The sequence below is a fragment of the Vanessa tameamea genome, chromosome 20, assembly GCF_037043105.1.
Source record: "Vanessa tameamea isolate UH-Manoa-2023 chromosome 20, ilVanTame1 primary haplotype, whole genome shotgun sequence".
Classification (NCBI taxonomy): domain Eukaryota; kingdom Metazoa; phylum Arthropoda; class Insecta; order Lepidoptera; family Nymphalidae; genus Vanessa; species Vanessa tameamea.
In genome coordinates, this window is record NC_087328.1 from 6,616,779 (window position 1) to 6,638,250 (window position 21,472).

Consider the following 21,472-nt stretch of genomic DNA (forward strand, 5'->3'; position numbering starts at 1 on the left):
AACCTGATGTAAATGTGACCATTTGGTACCAATGTCTATTGGAATGGTAAGATATTTTAAAGATTTCGTTCATGAAAACTAAGATGTTATGTCTTTGTAGTAACACTGGCTCTCTCGTTCTTTAAACCAACCTACTAAGTATTGAAGTTTGGAGGTAGAATCTGTTGAACGGGTGGTACCTACCTCGGTGGAACTTTTGCTATTTCGTATATATAATATACAGATTTTAATCAATTCTATGTTTATTTATGATTTATAATTTGACCTATAGACACCATAGCGCATAATAAAGGGATGTCAAAATCAACTGGTTTATTGAATTAATAACTTAAACCGAATAACTCTTATACAAAACATACAATCTTCTCAAAAACGATTGTAATGAGATTTGTTTAATACTAAATCATATTCTCAATTTCCATTCGTTCAATAAAATATAAAAGGCGCCATAAACAGGTCCGCGATGGCGTCCGATTTTATTTAGAAGCGTAGCGAAGTGTTAATTTGTCGGTCTTAATTTAATTTTATGAAGGCAATTTAGTTCACAATATTATTGTTATATCCAGTACTGTTTTATAAAATTTATTTTTGCTTTAAAAATTAAATATAAAGTTTTATCTTAGACCTTTAAAAACTAACTGTAATTGCTTTATAAATATAGAATAATAATCCATCAGTAATGCATTTATGCCGATATGGCTTAGAAAATAGAAAACTAAATCATTTAGAAGGTCGCAAGTTTAAACCTGTTAAAATATGATAAGTACTCATGTGTTTTATTTATGTTACACTTCGTTTTCAGACATGACGGGAATATCGCGAGAATACATGCATTTTTGGATGATGTTGGACGTGGTGGAATAAACATAAACAAACAACTCTTATTGGAATAAAAACATAGATGAACAAAATAAGCACTGACATCATACATGACATCGACATTTATTGGATGTATATTCAAATATCTTCGCATTTTTTAAGTGTAAGAATATAATAAAAAAAAAAAATACCGATGCTACTTAAACTATCTCTTACAACTTTTTCTTAACTTATAAAGAATTTCAGTGAAAAAACAGTGTGGGTCTAATTACATAATAAAAAAATAAATAAATTATAAATGAGTTGAATATAGAATAAAAACTCGTTGTTTAGCTATTTTGGCGGCTACGTAGCCGTGGATAGAAGCAGAATCTTCTCATCTCAATAGTTAGACAACATTAAGAGTTAATTTAAATAAGGTATTTTATGTGAATGTCTACTGAATGAGGTACATACTGCACAAATTTAAGTCTTAAAGAATTGCGACTGACAAACTGTGAACAACCGGGTACAGTTAAGGAGGAAGGTCTCATTTACAGCCAAGAAGTTTATTATCATGTTATATGTTTAAAATATATATATGTAATATAACTAACAGTCTTGACAAGTTTCGATTCTCTTAAATATAAAGTTATGATTTCATTTATTATTAACATTTAAAATCTTCGCGATATTATTCGAGAATAAAATATTGTAAAAGCGTAAGCCGATTTTTGTCCCAGGCATTATGGTACGATAGCTACACCTAAAAAATCGGTTATGGTCTCATTTTAAAGAGGTCTAGCCATTAATGTGCAGAAAAATAAAGAAGATCCTTGATTGCATTCTACTAAAGTTTTATAATTCAACAAATAATTAATTTTAGAGAGCGGAAAAAAGTTACTGGCCGGTTAGAGAGCGATACTACGGCTGTATTAGAAAATAAAATAAAAAACGTAAACAAAATTAAAGTAAATTGTTATCGACAAACTCCAATTCTAACCGAACTAATGTAATACTATTTGACATTAAAAATTTCATTTTAAAAAGGTTGTAGTGACTTGCAGTTTACAATGAAAAGAAATAAAAACAAAACTGTCATAGGTTTCGAACTTCCTAAAAAATCTTTTGAATAAACGCGAAGTTTCACTATTTTTTATAAATATTATAATTCTTTGTTATCTTGATAAGTAAGTTAATGGGTCCTTAGCTTTTTGTAAAGTTAGACATATACTTGCAATTCTCTTTTGTTAATTCTATATCAGTTACTTTAATATTCAAATCACCTAAATTTTTGCTGTTCTACGATAGCTGAGCATTCATAAGAAACATAAACAAAATATACTTTATTCGAGTAGGATTTTCCAAATACTTTTAAATTGTTATATTGCAAGATTATATCAAATTTAACGGTAAAAACTCAGTCACTACTCTTTCAGACCAATAAAAAATACCTACGTAAGGTAATACCTAATAAAAAAAAACAAATTTTACGTTTATCTTTATCATTGATATAATTATGTCATATGTAATATGCCAATAAATATTCATTATTGTATTTTAATAAATTTATTAATTGGTAAGGTTAAAACCACAATGTCGTACCGTCTGCTTCATAATAGCACATACTGTTGCTATTTATGTTGTATAAATAGATTTTTTTTTTTCAATAAAAATAAACTTTATAACAATCTGGTAGCCGTTGGTGGAGTAGTAAAATTTTATTGTAGATACCACTTAACCCGTAACGTGTATAGCAGAGAACAGGGCACTTAGCCCTAATAGTTGGACTATTATAGTAAATACTGAATTGATTTTACTCCTTATAGCCCGTCGTTATTGGAACATCTTAAAGAGTAATTCCTAGTTATATGGGACTATAATCGAACATAAGTATGGAACATATTTATAAATAAACATAAGCTGAACTTTAAAAATTTTGTCTCGTTGGAAAACGAATATACTAGTACCAAAATTTATAACAAAAAAAAAATACGATATTTGAATCCTAAATCGATAAACCTATAGCAGTATTATAAAACGAAAATCATAAAACGGAAGTATTAAAAGAAGTGTTTCTTTTAAACTGCGAATCATTTATATCTATGGTATACGATAAAAGGCATGTAAAATTAGCCTTAAAGAATAGGTTTAAGTTTTGGAATAAATGCGCTCTTAATGTATTCCTTCACCGCCGAGCAAGACATGAACTGTATCTACCCACAAACTGAGGAAATGAAATTTGAATGATTCCTACTTTTGATTAAGCCCTCAATATTTGATAACGATACACGTGTTCTAACCTCTGGGCAATCTTGGCTCATAAATACCGTGTCTATGTATATAAAATAGACGAAAATATATTTAAAAACTTAAAAAATATACAACATATTAAATAATATAACATAAGAAGAAAAAACATTGAATTTGAAATGGTTGTAATATGTTATTTCTGATATTGACTTAAAAGAAAATTATAATTGATTATATACTAAATTTATCAAACGCTTAATTTGTAACGGAACTTTATGCAATTCAGTGAGGCAATTATTCGTAACACGCTTGAGCTTGTACCAAAGTATACCATATCTCACCTTTTACATGTAAAGTTAATTGCTTTGGGTAACCTAAACTCGGGTCAAAAGCTATCACAGATAAGCCACTGTGCTACATTCACAATTAAGTGATAAGTATCAACAATAACAAAATATTGTTATCCACAGTTTGATAATTGGTTGGCATGGAAACACATTAGTCAAATAATTTGTAACTACAGCGAAATCAATATTTAAACTTACATTACGAAATACAAGAATTAATTGTGATTAATAGGATCACAATTGTCATGAAATAAATCTTATTCATATAAATGTTGATGTCGCCATATTCTATATTATCTGCTTAAGAAGACTTCAAAGTACGCCACCATTTGACTGATTTTCATGAATGTTGGTATATGTATATTTATATATACATGTAAGTTTTATATCATCCACTTCGTTTTCCCTAGATGGCGCTAGTATACAATAAAAAAATAAAATGTAATATTAAAAAATATATTTCTCAAGTATCTCTCTATTAAATAAATTTCGAATTGAAAATGAAAGTGTTCTATTTATGTATTGATATATATTATTTATTTATTTATTTGGATGTCGTTCCCAAGTCCCAGACTATATTAATTTCACAAATTTCTAACAATCAGTTCAGTGGTTTAGTCTTAAGATACCAACAAACAGACAAGTTTACTTTTGCATTTATAAATAATATAATAGACAAGTCGAGTAACTAAATTATTACGCAATTTTATTTTTTAAGTGCCATTCATTATTCAATGATTAATTATGAACAATCTTACTCTGAATTCTTTCATTTATCTTAAATATATAAGGTAGATTAATAAACAAAATTCATCTCCTTTTAAATAAGTATTAACACGATAAAACAATAAAAATGTCCAAGTTAATAATTTTAGCGACTTGAACTAGCTACCACAAGTTTTAATAATTTATTATCACATGCACACACATAGGGCTCCACTTTTCAATAATTTTCCATAATGCAATATTTTACGTGTATGTGAGAACAATAATGACAAGAATTCGAAATTGGAATGCAGGCTTCCATCTCGTTTCATATCGCACGCGTTGGCGCGCGCCGGTAGCGCTGGCTACTTTAGGTTCCATAAACGTACGACAGATAAAATATTCACAGATACATTTATGCAATTAAAAATAATACAAGTCAAATCGATCTTTATTTTAAGAAAATACCTAACATACTCTTTACAATTATTATTTGTTCAGTATTTAATCCGGACTTAATTTTCTAACAACAAACGAAAATTATAGTTTATTTAACAATCCATTACGAATTCATATTTGAAATCTGTTTGGCAACATTTTGTAGCGATATTCTATTATTTTCAAATACCGTTATAACCATTTTATATTTTCAGTAAAGATCCAGTTCACATCAAACAATATAATACAATAGCAATATTACAATAATTTTTGCAATTGTTGCTGAATTACTGCGGCGTCTGATCTGCAATGATTGACCATTGATTGTATGATTAGGCTCTTTTCTTCAATACCATTGCCTGGTTATTCCATGAAACATTAAGAAAAATATATCTATGGTGAAGTAAAAATTTAAAATAAAAATTAATAATTGAAATAATTCAAAAATTATTTTAAAATTAAAATCTTTTACTAAATATAATTTGAGTGTGTTTATTAGAACGTCTTTTTTTATAAATTCACTTCCTATTATTTATGCTGTTCTCAGTTTATAACAAAAGCGGAGCTTGAGAAAATTATAGGGACATTTACGAACACCTACTTTAGATTGGACGTAATATTGTAGGTATCAGCTATTACTTAGCCTTTGTTGGCGCAATTGTTATTGTACCTAATTTAATATTCCACTAAATTCTGATAAAGATTTTTTTATAAAAAAATCTCATGTTTAAAAAAAACAAATAATATTGCAATATACCGATTTATTAAGGATAAATATGATGTAAACTATAATATTAAATAGTTCCCAACGTTTAAAATTTTAAAGTTATTATTATGTTACAGAATATATACATATTTATAGAGTAAATCATTTTAAAAACAAAGAAAGGATACTCGTGAAACAATACAATTATTTTTTATTCACGAGTAATTTTTACTTTTGATACATTAAAGTGAAAACTATAAATGAGATATTACCAACTGCTATTACTAACTATAGATATGAAGTCACACTTCTTCTCTTCCCTTCCCTTGTCCTAAACTATTTGAGGCAGCATATCATGTGCTTCCATTCTCCTCTATTATTCATCATCTGATCGATCACATCCATCTCTCTTATATATCTCAAATACTCCATCCACATCTTTTTAGGTCGTCCTCTTCCCCTCCATCGCTCTACATTCGTGAAGTCTGTATAGACAATAATACAAATCCTTGGTACTAAAAAGTTACTTAGGTTTTTTGCATCATAATCAATTGGTTAAAGAATTTCCGGGCAATTAAATTTAAAACTTTTTTTCAAGGACGGCTATCCCCAGGAATTATTAAGGTATAGACGTTTTATTTTAAGTAATTTTACTAATCGTATTTTTTTTATTTTTAATTACATCAATTATATTCCAGAACTAACACATAAGTTACATATTTTCAAATATATCAGATTGAGACAAAACACGTATATTTATCGTTACTCGTAAGAGTTAAGCAATTGTTTAAAACGCTAATGAAATTCAAATAAAAAAAAAATCTTATACCTTATCTTATATCTGAATTTTAATTGATCGATTGCAGCCGATGACCCGATCAAAAATCAAAATATATGTACTTTATTCAAGTAGGCTTTAACAAGCACATTTGAATCGTCATTTTACAGAACTATATTAAATAAAGTCCAGTTCGGAATATACATTCTACACAGAAGAACCGGGAAGAAATAAGAAGAAAAAGAAGAAAAAAACGTTTAAAATACAAAAAGTATTAAAGAAATTCAACAAGTATTAGCTGCAAGCTCTTTTATCATCTAAATAATCTTGTGTTGAGTAATGTGCTTTATTTATTAATAAGCGATCAATTAATTTTCAGTGTTTAGTAAGATTAATAAATTTGACTTTGACAAGCGTTACAAAACAGCTCTTTAATATTATTTATTTTTAAAATACTAATGTTGCTGCTTTTACAAATTTACCATCAAATGTTATCTCCTCCCTATTTCGTTTCTTAAGCAAGCAATATGTCGAAGCAAAAGAAACAAACAATGTTTGGAGCAAAATATACGATATGTGCTTCTCAAACACCTGACAGTCTCATTACCGCGAACTATCAACGCACACTGCGCCCACGTAAGTTAAGTCAGGCAAAAAGTACATTTGCTTTTTTTATTTATTTTATTCACAAACTTAAGACCTAAGTCGAACACAATAATTTAAAATGACACTGGTATCTTACAAAAAAAGGTGTTTGTTAATAGCGTATATTTTTTTTATTATAGATAATTATACAAAAAAATATTTTTCACAATTATTGGGAATGTTTTAGTATTTTAGTATAATATTCTAATATTTTTTTATTATTACAATGATTAACTCTAGTTTAATTTAAGATTTATATTTTATCAAAAACAATTTATTCTCCACGAAATGAATTTAAGATCACTTTTATTAACTGAACTTTTAAGCTCTTCTTTTTTTGTTTCAACCAATTCCTGCCCCATTGCGCAAAGTATCACCTCTCACCCGGCCGACAGGGCCGCAGCTCACTGCTTGACACGCAATTAAATAATGCTCCAAGTGTTCACACTAAATTCAATATCTCCAAGCAACGCCAGATCTAGTTCCGAGATCCTGACGCCTCTACTATTTGCACACTTTATAAAACCTCTTTAATAGCTGTTTATATTCGTTCCATGACTTTACGGTTCAATTATATTATTTTCTATTTAAAAATCGAACAATTCATTTTTCTAAATAATATTGGGATGAGATAAAGGTTTTTGTCTTGATAAATTACGAGCTTCGTATTTATATATCGGTCAAAATACTAGTTTAACCAATATGACATTCATGAAATTATTAGTTCAGAACGTAATTCACGACTCGGGGTTAATAAGTAAATAAATAAACTTAATTGTGTGAGAAGTTAACGAGTTATAAGTGAAAGTGTTATATGGTAAGTGATTCAGTGCTATTCAAGAACAGTTGAAACTGAACACGCTTTGTTTTCTCGGACAGTTCCCACAGCGAAAATAATTGACTGTCTGTTCAACGAAATATCGTATTCGCACATTACTTTTGTATCACTAAGTAATGAATTGCATGTAGATAAAAAAACACTACTACGGGCCTTTTATTATTTAATTGAAGAGAATCAGTAGATTCTTACTCACATAATCTGTATGTACAGGAATTTAAATTGTCACTGTCAAATTTGGCGCCAAAAATTTTTCCTTAAAATAAATTGACCTAAGTTTCGTTTATGCTTCTTAAACGTTTTGCCCGGTCATTTATCCTTTTAATTGAACCTTACATTAAGAGTTCGTACACTACCGACATTACTTAAAGCTTAGTGACACGAACGCATAACTCACGTCATACCAACCATTACTGTAAGTCAAAATGGCGGCTATCAAAGAGAAAGCTCGCTCTCTCACATCATTCTCCAAGCCATAGTCTATGAAGGGCTTGCGGAACTTAGCATAGACACAACTGGATAAGAATATTTTTACCTTTATTCAATTTACAATAAGGTTGAAAATGTATTGACATTATTTTAAATTTTATTCGCTCCAGTGTGACAGGGCTAAATTTATCAATTTACGAAGATTGTTCTTTGTCTTGCATTATTAACACGTTAACGTCGTGTTCGGAGCGTTGCAATGGTTGCTAAATATTAAATTATGGATATTTTACTTGCTTCCACGATAACACATTGTTCTTTAGAGCAGCAATGCACCTACGTTATTGATACTTGAAAGGCTCGTGGTTTATATTCAAAAGGTGCATATTTTATTATGACATAAAGACTGTATCACACTGGCGACTTAAGACACATTTAATACAATAATTGAAATTTATAAATATTCTTTTTTTTTTGTGCAAATAAAAAATACCATTACTAAAATATCCTCTTATACCATAATCGACTTACATCTAAAAGTCGTTATTAAAAAAAATAATGACACACATTTTTTTTAGTTTATAATTAATAAGATTAAAAAATACTTATAAATATTAGTAGTTATTACTGTCTGATTGACTCATTTTTAAGCCAAGCATCACAGTCAAACGAAGAGATGAATTTTGTTAATACGATTTATAATTTGTGAATATGACAACAATTAAAATTAAATTAGAGGATTATAAATAAAACACATTTTATTGTACACCGTGTATTTCAATAACATTTTAATTAACGTCCATTACAATAGAATGATTTTAAAATAAATTCAACGCTAATATTATTATTTTGAAACAATTAAGTGCATTTAAAAGAAACTACTCTAAAGATTAACCCCCCACCTTTTATGAACTTTTATGTCAAGTATTATTTAACTAGAAATATTAATTATTAGCGATAAATAAATAAAATTGTGTTATATCTAATTTACATTAAATACATGCCAAAAGATTCTTCAAAGGAACTGATGATATACTTAATGTTATTTATTTATATATAGGGATAAATATAAATTTATACATATATATCTATAAATTGTAAAGATTAATGAGTTAAATAAATTAATTAATTTTACATATATTGTTATTACTTACAAACTTTATCGTTGAAGTCTGTTTTTCACATACGTCTTTTATAGTTGTTTTAATAATTTTAAGGAACTTATTAATTTATTATTTGAACTCCGTTAAATATTATTTAATGCGAATAAGTAATATACGTTTTATTTTTATTAAAAAAAAATTACCTCAAAAAGATTAAGACTGGCCGATTATTTTTTAAATAAAAACTATAATTAATTATTGTTCTTTCTTCATTAATAATAATAATTGTTAAAGTCTTAAGCGATAGTAGGAGGAGTAGTATGACTATAAATATATACATAATATTTCGTTTCTACATTCATTTAATTACGATAAAAGAAGTAATATTGTCAGTGGCACCATATCATTTCCTGTAGGTGTAGGTACGTTATAACTTATTCTATAAGCAATATTTTTAAATAATTTTTCATACGTTATTTTAAATAATTATACTATGCATTAATTAGCTGCAATTAAAATAATCGCTTATAAATAATTATATGAGCCTAAGAGAATTTTCTCTTCTATAAATTTCTTTGCTACATTAAGAAATTAAAAAAAAAACATTAAGTACCTACCTACGATATTTTCTTACCAAATTTCACCCGTTTTTCCGAACTCTTTTCGTTAAGCATGTTGGGTTCATTCGATAAAATTGGTTAATTTTTAAGAAGTTTTTATGGTTTATAATTCATTTATGCTTAAAGTAACCAAAAGAAGATGCTGACTAAAGAACTCAGCATGTCTCATAAAACAGGATCTTTTTTGAAATTTTAATTACTAACCAATTTTTTCAAATGCACTGCAACATCAAAGTACTATAAATACATATTTATATTAATTAAAATTGACACGCATATGCTAAGAAATTAGACAAGATAGCTACAATTTAAAAAATAATTGACGCATCCAATTTTAAAATCAGAAACCTAATACATATTTAAAGCAGTTGCAATAAAAATATTCTTAATGCTATTCAAATATTTTTGATTTTCGTTGCAATTAAATTATTACAAGTATAATATTGTGCTAACAGCTGGCACAGAACTGGCGAAGCAAAGCGCAGAGTATTTTCGTGTCAGCGTATGCTCAACAAAACGCGCGAATGTGCGACATTGCACATCAATTTGTCCACAATTTAATTTTAATGTATGCAATGATTGATACATAAAAATCTTCTTCGATACGCTTTTCCAGTCCTAAGTTCTAAAATCGAAATATTAAATAAACAAATATTTCCTTATAGTGTAACTACTCAATTCCATAAACCTAATACTATTATTTTGGTGTTTAAATTGCAATATATATTAATTCGATATTCTTTTAGTATCTTAATATACATCAGTACTAAATAATCGATTGAAATTTATAATCCATGGCTATTTATCGAAGTACCTGTACATTTAATCGGCTAAGATTTATCACGTTGAAAATATAATCACGACTTATTGAGAGGTTTTAATATCTGCTTTCTCTGGCTATAAAACAAAAGGTTTACTATTGAACTAGTCTAATTATTTTTTGTTATTTTATGGTACAGTTCTATGACCTCGCATGTCACACAAAACTTCTTTAACCCTCACATAAAATGTGGACGTCGGATATGAATACTTTTACGTTTAATTTTAGCCGATTAATTTGTAAGTTGTACATACGATCTTAGTCCATTAAAAATACAAATAAATATCACTAGTTTTCATAGGCCGATAGTGAAACTCTCGTCGTAACATACGTGAATATTATATTTTTCTATTCATTATGATTCTAAAAACGCTGATAAAGACAAGGCACGCAAAATAATTTATCTATGGCAGATTTTAAATGATTTTTTTTTTATTAACAGCTAAATTGAATGAGTAGCTTGATAAAATTTAATTTGACACTTAATTTTATTAAATTTTATACAATTTTCACAATATTAGTAATCTTGAAATTGAACATACGTATAGTAAACGTTACCTATATTCAAAGACTTTCATATGAAATCTTATTGAATAATATATTTAAATATTTTTTAATAGTTTAACTATTTCATTGAACGTTGTAATTAGAGTTCGTAAACTTAATTTATTTTCTATAAGGTTATTTTACTTTCAAGTAAAACAAACAATAAAGTTTGTATTTTACGCAACTGCCCTTTTATGTGACCATTTCTACGCTAAATTTCTAATTTAAATGCTTACAAAATTTATTGTTAACACATCTTCCACGAAGTTTAGATCTTGCGAATTAGGATTACATGTATTTTCCTGAAAAAATAACAAAAAAATTCTGAAATATTACATAAAATAAGATTCGTACAGTTAGCACCAGCTTACTTGATATTTAAAACAATTAAATAAGGGGATATTATTTTTAGGATATTAGGTAGTACTATTAAAATTTATAAGATTTTTTTTTTCGAAATGTAAGTTTTTCTTCAAAAGAATATAATTAATGAGTAATTTCGTCACTTTGTGTTGTAGGTTCCACACAAACATCAGTCATACAATATTCATTTTTATACTTTGTCCTCAATAGAATGGTGAGTGTATGACATATCATACACACCTTTATCAAAACTTAAGTAATATTAATACTGAAAAGGTTAGTGTTGATAGTTTGTAATAACCGTTACCTTCAAGGAGCTAATGTAGTGTTTTCTTTCCAGTTCTATATAAAAGAGTAAAGTTATTTAGAATTTGTGTTTACTGGTCCGCTTGCTTTGAGTAACTGTGATTATGTGACATAAATAAAACTACTTGTTTTTACTTTTTACTATTGTTGAAAGTTAATAAAAATTCGGTAATATACAACCAAAATGTCACAGAAAAATGAAAACTTCAAGTATACTGAACAAAATATTCAGCTCTTAATTTTTCATAGCAAGCGACCAGATAAATGTAGGTAGTGTTGAGTATCATAAAAATGTGTAATACGAGGTTTATTAATTAAATGGCAATACTATTGCGTCTAAATACAGGTAATTAAAACATAATGTTTGTCCAAATTATATAATAAATAGTCAGTGATTGTCAAGTGAAGTGAAGTGAAGATGATTATGTATTAATCACATGATAGCTCAATTCAAAGATAAAACAGGTTTTTTATGTAGTATAAGTATGGATTTGCAAATTGTGTAGTTTTGAAATAAGCAATGATTGGATTAATATTTAACACACAAAACACGATTAAAATACCCTTTATAACTTACCTCACGTAAAATATACATTTATATAATCAAAAATATACCAAACATCTATTCGTCTATCATAACTAGATGAAATAACTAAATGACCTCATTTTAAATAAATACAAGAGCATTGATGACAGATATATTAATTGTATGATAACTAGAAATCATAAAACCAAATCAAACCTTTTATTCTAAAGCAAACCTTGAAGCTGTAAACATGCCAAGCGAAGGAACGGAAGACAGAAGAAGGAAGACGTCTATCTGACTTACAATTATTAGTAACAGCTGCGGTAACATTGCCGGCTACGCCTGGACTGATGCCGGTCATAGTCGGTGTGCCACGGTATCGAACTAACCAAACATTTGTTTAATGTTATCACCTGCAAACAGCAGTAAGCAGAACGTACGCCACAAAGCATCTAGCATCTACACAATCCATATGTTCAGGTGAACATAAGACAAACAGGAAAGGCGATTTGAACATTAAACTGATGACATTCGAAATTTAAATTATTATTTTTTTAAGATGTAGTTAGTTATCAGTTTTATGTTAAAAATGCCAAACATTATAATATAATATATACATATATAAAGTTTATATTACATATATTCAGACAGTGCTAGAAGAGAAGAAAGAACGCAAGTAGAAGAGAAATTTGTAAGAGCTCATGTAAGCATTTTTATGCAACCTAATTTGCAACCACATTATTTAAACTAAGAACATGTTCACATAACGCTGATCCATCTAATATCCTAAATATTTTACAACATATTATGATTTGTCGTTATATATAACATTTACATAGATTCATACATATATATTAACATCAACAACAATTAAACTAAAATAATCCGTGTTGAAGATGAAACTTGTTCACATCCGTATTGAAGATGAAACACAATCGAATCAAAACATTAGAACTAAATTGACAATTGACAAATTTCATCTAGACATCAAAATGAACACTTAAGGACAATCTAAATTAACTAAGAGCCAATCATTTGACAACATCGAATTGTACAAAAATAATGCATCGATTATTCTATTACTTACCGAATAACAGGCCGATGATAACGATCCCAATCACGCCCATTATAATCATCATCTGGAAAATTATGACAAAAATTCAAAGCATTCTGTTACTAAAGAGTGAATTAACAGTCTGTAATTTCCAACTTTCTGGCAAGAAATTCAAATATTTCAATTTTTTTAGAAAATCACACAAAATGCAGTACCTTTAAATTTTGCAACCAAAATTTATTTTTCAAGCTTTTTGCCTGTTGCTCGAACTGTGAAGCACCCTGTTGAAGTGCATCTGAAAAATTTTAACGTCAATTGAATGAAGCTTTTGGGCGAAGCTAGCAGTAATTAATTTCTAATTCTGACGTACCTGCTCTGTCGTCTAATTCTGACAACTTTGCGTCTCTGTCTAGAACTTTCTCGACATTTGTTTTCATAATATCCACGACCTGAAAAATTAATTAGTAATCATGTAATAACATAATTCTTACGTTACGTTAGCGGCGCATTTATGGTTTAAGATGTGGTATTTTTTACAGTGCCAGTGTCTATTGGCGGAATTAAACAGTTACCATCAGTTGGCTCACTTGGTCGTCTACCTTCCTAAAGTAAAATAAAAATCCGTTCTGTATAAATTTTCTTTGGTTCAATGTAATTGCATAAAAATAAGCTTTACTTCATCGACTTGCGCCTGAGTCTGTTGCAATCTTCGCTGAGCAGCGATCTGCTGTGGAGTACGAGGTCCTCCGATAATTTCTCCATCTGGTCCTGTTTGGGGTTCTGCTGGGGCTAAACCACCTGGAGTACCTCCTTCAGTCGCCCTGAAAGTTGAAGTATTATTTTTTGAGACGAATAACTAAATATATTAAAAGACCTTCGCTGCAACTGACATTAAACTTATTGAAAATGATTTTAGATAAAAATGCCAAAATAATTTCCAAATTCTGTCTGATGCAAAATATGAACTATTTCTTTAGAATCGCATTTGTATTTATTCTAAAAGTTTTATGACTAAAATAGCTTTAAAATGGTACATTTAATAGTTCAATGCTATTGCATATATAATTCAATCTTCTAATCGATACTTGTTTAGGATCGTTGAAAGCGTAAGTATGGATTGCAGTTAACGTAATAACATATACGTTCAATGGATTCACTGCTGAATATTTAAAACACAACGGCTATTTATGGAGAATTAAAAAAATCATATTGACTTTATATCAGCGTTGGCAAAATGCCAAATTCATTACAAAAAAGTAGGCCATCTAAATTTTCTAGAACAAAATTTTATTTTTATATCTACAAATTATAATTATTTAGCTTAAATTTGCAGCTACTCATTGAAGGACACACGTTATCTTAGTTTAATTACCTACCTGACTTTATAAATAACAGTTATTTTCAATTACAAATGAATTTAAGTTTCCATTCAACTGATATACCTAGTTAGAGCATTTAAATATATTTTTCATAAGAACAAAAATACTTAATTTTTTTAGAACGTTTTTTTATAAAAAGCAATTCAGATATATTTTTTTATTCAATTTCAGGTAAAACATTAATTTAATTTTAAAACTACATTATATGAAAGCAAATAATATAAATGTCAACCAAAAATATTAAATAATATGATACCGACATATTAATAAGCTGAAGAATTGTAGAACTGTAAGAACTAATTTAAAATATTCAATACACATTTTTCTATTAAATCAAACATTTCTCTTCAAATAATTGAATAAACTTTAATAATTAACAGTTATAACAACTCACATTTCTCTGTCTGCTCACTAGTTTCTATTTACGACGCACTAAGGTAATAGGATGCTGAGGGAGGCTTTCTTTCACTGGCGTTTCAGCTTGCCGCAAAGCTCGACTGACATGGCCGCAGTAACATCGCGTACAAATGTGCTACGTTGGCACTTTCGAGCCTGCGTCATGGGGTTTATGTGGGTCGACATAAGGGATGTTATTATAGACTAACCACTTTATTGTTAGGTATACAGTATGAAGATTTTTTTGTCTTAGCTGTAGTTTGTTTCTACTTATAAGTCAAAATATGTTTCATTTGGATACTATTTTGCTCAACGCTATTTTTAATTTTTAAAGTAAAATTAAGTTAAATATTTGAATGCAACGTTTTTTATATATATAATTGATTTTGAAATCTTTTTTTTTAAGTAAATGTTCTCAGGCAGTGGCGGCAAGTCGATAATCTATGAGTCGATAAAGATTGAGAGTAAAATTTTAAATATAACGTAGAGAAGAAGACTAAAGAAGTTACACTTCTATCACGTGTAGTGCTGCAAGCATTTTTTTTTTTTATTATAATAATTTATAAATAATTCAGTGAAATATGTGACTAAAGTATGCTTAGGAAAGTAATATATCTACTCCTCATTATACATATACATATATTATATATTTTTAATATGTTCAAAATGTTGTTTATTGAATGTATAAAATAACAATTAATCCAATTTGTCACCTCTATCCTCGCCAGTACCGCATCGCAGCGAAGCGCATGCGCGCCACTGCGTGTGTCTCATCGATTGACGCGCATTCGTGGGGTAGGTCTGGGGATTGCCGCACGTTCTTGTCAATGAATGCGTTCTCTGCATGAATGTACTTTGTCTATACTTGATATATTATTCCTACTACGCAAGTTTGAACAATTAAGAATAGTTAATTGAAAAATTTTACACTATATTGACCACAAACAAGTATAAGTCATACATTAGTTTAGAACCACGAAATCGATATGTAATAAAAGTATTAAAATACATATAGAACAACATACAAATTATACGAATTTATACATATATATAGTATACATGTACGTTAAGTAAAAAAACTATATTGCTGAGTTAAGGACGGGGCTTTGAGAAGGTTTGGAGTTTAGTACATTGCAATACACATTTTCGGGGTGGCTGTTGCCTCATGTGGAAGATTTTCATCCAACTTAGCCGTTTCGTTACAAAGTTTTGACCATTGAGTACTAAGTGAATCGAGAATCCAAATTAGGTACACAGAAATTAATTTGCGCATGTCTATGTTCTAACAACTGGGCCATCTCGGATAATACCATAAGCTTGGATAATTTAAAATTCATAGTGATAATTTTTTAAACGCAATTCAATCAATTGACAAACATCTAATTATATAATTATACACTAGTAAAACTGATAGACGTTGTCCTGTCTGTGTATTTACCTTACAGTACATTGTCATGACGATCGGTTGAACGGTATAGAAGTTGGCGTACTGCGACGTACCAAAGGATGACTGTGGTAGTGCAAGGAGCAAAATACTATAGTTACCAAGGTTTTTGGCGCTGGTTAGTAAAAAACTCCTCTATGAAAGATTTTCTTTAAAAAACAGATATGTAGGTATTCCATATAAAACATACCAATTTATATATAATATCTTTCACAAAAAAAAAGAGCCGAGAAGGCCCAGTGGTTAGAACGCGTGCATCTTAACCGATGATTTCGGGTTCAAACTCAGGTAGGCACCACTGAATTTTCATGTGCTTAATTTGTGTTTATAATTCATCTCGTGCTCTGCGGTGAAGGAAAACATCGTGAGGAAACCTGCATGTGTCTAATTTCGACTAAATTCTGCCACATGTGTATTCCGCCAACCCGCATTGGAGCAGCGTGGTGGAATACTTATATACTGCTCCAAACCTTCTCCTCAAAGGGAGAGGAGGCCTTAGCCCAGCCGTGGGAAATTTACAGGCTGTTAATGTAATGTAAAAAAATATTTTTTATTATATAAGCAGCCGTTTCACCGTCTTTAAATTTAGACTATTCACGTGACAAGCGTAGATATCGGGATCTTGTTTCGTATCAAGTTGGCTTGTAAGTTATCTCTTATCAAGACATCTTGATATTTTAAAACTATATTTTTTTACGTAATCCTTGAAGCTGATTTTTTGTTTTAATATTAAGCTAAGCGATCATAATTGAAACAATAATTGAAAAAAATTAAATTAATGTAACGTAAAAATAAATATAAACACAATAATTTATTTTAAACACATTTTAATAGCAGACACGGCAAACACTTCTAAAACATTTTAACAAACATAAAAACGATCGTCATAATCATTTATATAGTTTTTACCACTGTATCCTTGTTGAAGCGACCTCATCTCTTGTAACAACCCAATAGGCACTAAACAATACATCAGTTTAATTCATATTCGTCATTGCAATATGAACCTTACTCAATTGTATTAGGAGTGTTGTAATAATGTTTACGTGTGGCCCGCTACGTCGGTTCTTAAAGAGTACGTTTACCAATAAAACAATAATACATCTTCTGCCTCAAAATAGTATAGATATGACAATTGAGTTTAAAGTATAACAATATTTTCATGATTATTTGAAACTGATTCAAGAACAAACTTGTATTTAATTTACATTTGAGTTATCGCCCCAATATTTATTATATTAAATACTAATAACGTTGAGATTTTATTTCAATTGTTTTCTTTTAAAATAAGCCTTATAAGTATTTTTAATAAAAGATTTATACTCTTTATTTTTAAAATAATCTGAGCATTTCATTAAAATCATTACTAAATATAAAATAAAATTATATACTTACATCGAACAATCTGCCGCAAAAATCTTTAGGCGATCCATACAAAACCGTCTTATGATAAATACATTAAGTATAAATTTTATAAGGCCATTAAAATTAGGGCGGTCGAGCCTCGAGCAAATTGTTATGAGCGGCACTACAAAGAGCTCGGACTAATCAATTGCCTCCCCGCTCAGGAGAAAAATGTACTAACCGCAATAATAACAATTAACAAACAGACGTAGCGGTTTATTTTTGTTTATTTTCAATGAGTGATAAATAGTTTTGATATGCAGGGATTTATCGCCGTCGTTTGCCTTAAGCTTTGAGTAAAATATTAATTTGACAAAATCGTATCTTCTAAACATTAAGAAACAAAGTTATTGATTATTGTCTTCAATAAGTATTACAACTTTGATTAAATAGGATTTAACACGGAAGTAAAACTATATTTCGAATTGGTATACAAACAAAAAATAATACTTTTTACCGTGTCTGATAGGCTATTCTGTAACAAGAAACTCGAAACTCACCGCTGAACACGTGCTTGAAATGTCAGAATGTGATATACGACTGTAATCATTATAAAATTTATAGGATACACGTATCAAAATGGCGTATCACTCTAAGTCAGCTGTCAATATTTCACGAGTGAGATACGGATTATTTTCTTATAGAATCGCACCGTTGTACTGAAAATTAAATTGAAATGTGTTTGTGAAAACAGATTGCAGGAAAACAAGAGTAAAGATGTAAAACATCGAAAACAATGAAATTATATTGAATTTCAATAAACAGTTTTCTTATAAATCCAATCAACGCAGAAGGTTTAAGGTAGATGATACCGACATTCTATCAACAATTAGCCCACTTAACTCGCAACTAGGCACGGTAAACAAATCCGGGCTTTGTCCACCGAATTAGCGAGCTCAGGCTAAGTGCTCCGATCCTTGTTAACTGTTTAGGTTAACAAGGCGACCGAGGTGTTTGCTGGGGTTATTGGTACAAGGAGCCAGTGCCTTGCTCGTTTATGTATGGTTTAAGTTATAAGAGTAGAAATTTCTTAGTAAACCCTACGATGAACATAATGATGCGGTTAGGTAAATATAACATAAGTATAACTTATATATAATTGTTATATAATATTGTAACCATTTTAAAACTTATATAATACATTTAATATAATAGTTTAAACTATTGAAATTTAGCGTTTTTTTCGTTTATTCGTTGACTACTAAAATTATGAACTGACTTTGGCCGAAATCTTAATGGAATACATAATATAAGTTATCATTATTTATTTTGAATTTGATCCGATCTAGACACGCGGTTGCGTGTCAAGCCAAGTTCCATAAGACCAATTTTTATAACTACCATTTATCTATACTTAAAGAAACATTACTCAAATATTTTCGTTGTTTTTGTATCTGTAATATATGCATATATATAATATCATGTTTATAAAAAAAAACATTAATAGTTATATTGTCAAGTAATGGCTGTTATCGCTATGTCTTGCCACTTAGCACATAAGAGGCTATTTCACAAAGCTTTATCTAGATTTTTTGCTCACAAGCCTTAGAAATTCGTTATAATCGATACGCAAGTTCTGATCTCTCGTTTATATGTGAACTATGTTACTCTTTCCCGCTACTGTCCGTTACAATTTTGACGTAACCTTTTCATTCGGTCGGTCAATATTTATAAAGCGAGCCGACCGCGCATTACTTTGACTTACGTATATATTATTTATAAATAATAATGTTACCTATATCGTATTTTTTCCTAAACCATATCAATGAAATAATATCCATGTGTTTATTATAAGCAATTTTTATTTTTTAATTTAATAGGTAGGCATATGGGATACCTGATGTTAAGTTGTGACCGCCGTCTATAGACGCTAGACGCTGTCTGAAATATTAAACATTTCTTGCGCCTTCAACCTTGGGAACTAAGATGTTATGTCCTTTGTGCCTGTAGTTACACTGGCTCACTCACCCTTCAAACCGGAACACAAAAATACTAAGTATTACTGTTTGGCGGCAGAATACCTGATGTGTTGATAGTACCTACCCAGTCGGGTTTGCACAAAGCCCTACACCTTAAAAATAAGACAAATGAGAAATTATAAGTATTTAATAATAGTTCTGCTTGTGGTTTAATACGATATAAGTTATTCATTACAAATATAATATAATAAAAATAAAATATTATCTAACGTGTTAAGTAATCCTAGAACCCTCCTGACAAGAGCTTGGCGCTATTTTATAAATTACACTTACTAATTTTATTTTTTTTTATTTTTAGGTTGCTTAGCACAGTCTATGAGTCCATTTTTATCTTCTTTTGCCAAAAATAAATCGAATTACAGAATGCAAGTTATATATTTTTAACCAATAACAAATAACCAAAAACGGAAGCCAACCATAATACTCAACTAATTCCTGACCAGTAACTAGATCATTTAGCGTACCATTGTAAAGAGTGGTGTCACCCTAAGGCGATCTTAGATAAATTTCGGCGTTTTTCGTCTAGCCGCATTATCACAAACCTGGTAATTGAAACGGGTGCGCGGTGCATCTGAATAAATAATTTTGTTGTCTACAGAGTGTTGTTTTTTGTAATTTTAAATGCTTTATTTTATTAAGGATATTCCAATAAGTATCATTTATGTTTTAATTAAAATTTGTAGTTATAATTTTATTTTAAATAAAGTATTCTTTGACCTCAAATACAAATATGTATATATATATATATACTTAACAAGTTATATAAATAAGTTAATATCAAATCAAGATAAAGTGTAGAACAAAAAAACGAAACTATTGTCATTTTACATAAAATTATGTGTGTAGTATACTAAAAAGTAACTAAAAACTAAAAAGATTATAAGAAAGCACGCTGTATAGATAACCAAATGTAAACTACATACAGAATAAGTAGAAATGTAACCAAGAAATCTACCAAAGATGTGAGCGCAAACACTCGCACGTGTTACGGTAACTTCAGCTGCTTTACATAAAAAATATATATATTAAAAAAGGATCATGAAAAACCAAACTAACGTATACATTCTAATAATATATTTTTGTACAAAATATTATATTTGATTCAAAATAAATAAAATTTGAATAAAATGCATAATTTTTTTTATCTTCAATTAGCGAATCATAATAATAATATTCAATTTTCATCACTATGGATGAGGAGATAAAATTAAATATGAATGTAACTAACTAATAAATAAAAATATGTTTGTAAAACATTTATTTGAAAAATTGGTAAAAATAAACAAAATTAAAATTAAAACAACAGGACAGATTTATTCAATGACATCAAATTTAGCCAAGCATTTGCGTATCATGACTATTTCCTAAAATGTCGAAGATAATCTAAGTTATGGGTTCTAAATACCTATTTTTTTTTTTAATTTTTACAAAATTATTACTTATTTTTTACCGCCTATTTGACCGAAACCGAAAATAGGTAAATCCACTATCAAAATAATCATAGTCAAAGTCAAAGTCAAAAATCTTTATTCAATATAGAAGTGTTTACACTTGCTTATTGATAGTCAAAATCTACCACCGGTTCGGAATTTAACACC

The 21,472-nt window shown here is 29.0% G+C and overlaps 1 protein-coding gene across 3 annotated transcripts; it reads right to left on the minus strand.

Moving 5' to 3' along the window:
* Window positions 1-8,690: 8,690 nt before the first annotated feature.
* LOC113401683 (neuronal synaptobrevin-like) lies at window positions 8,691-15,202 on the minus strand. Of its 3 annotated transcripts, none has more exons than XR_003369158.2 (7): window positions 15,046-15,202; window positions 13,949-14,093; window positions 13,643-13,721; window positions 13,488-13,567; window positions 13,306-13,357; window positions 12,522-12,631; window positions 8,691-11,325 (listed from the first exon to the last, which is right to left on the minus strand). XR_003369158.2 is itself a non-coding variant. In XM_026641691.2 (7 exons), coding segments are annotated over exons 1-7 (441 nt in total). In that variant the 5' UTR covers window positions 15,048-15,202; the 3' UTR covers window positions 8,691-11,323. The 3 variants fall into 3 exon arrangements, 2 of the variants coding, with proteins under 2 accessions (XP_026497476.1, XP_026497477.1); XM_026641691.2 differs by having other exon boundaries at window positions 12,522-12,602; XM_026641692.2 differs by lacking the exon at window positions 12,522-12,631.
* Between the last annotated feature and the right edge of the window lie 6,270 nt (window positions 15,203-21,472).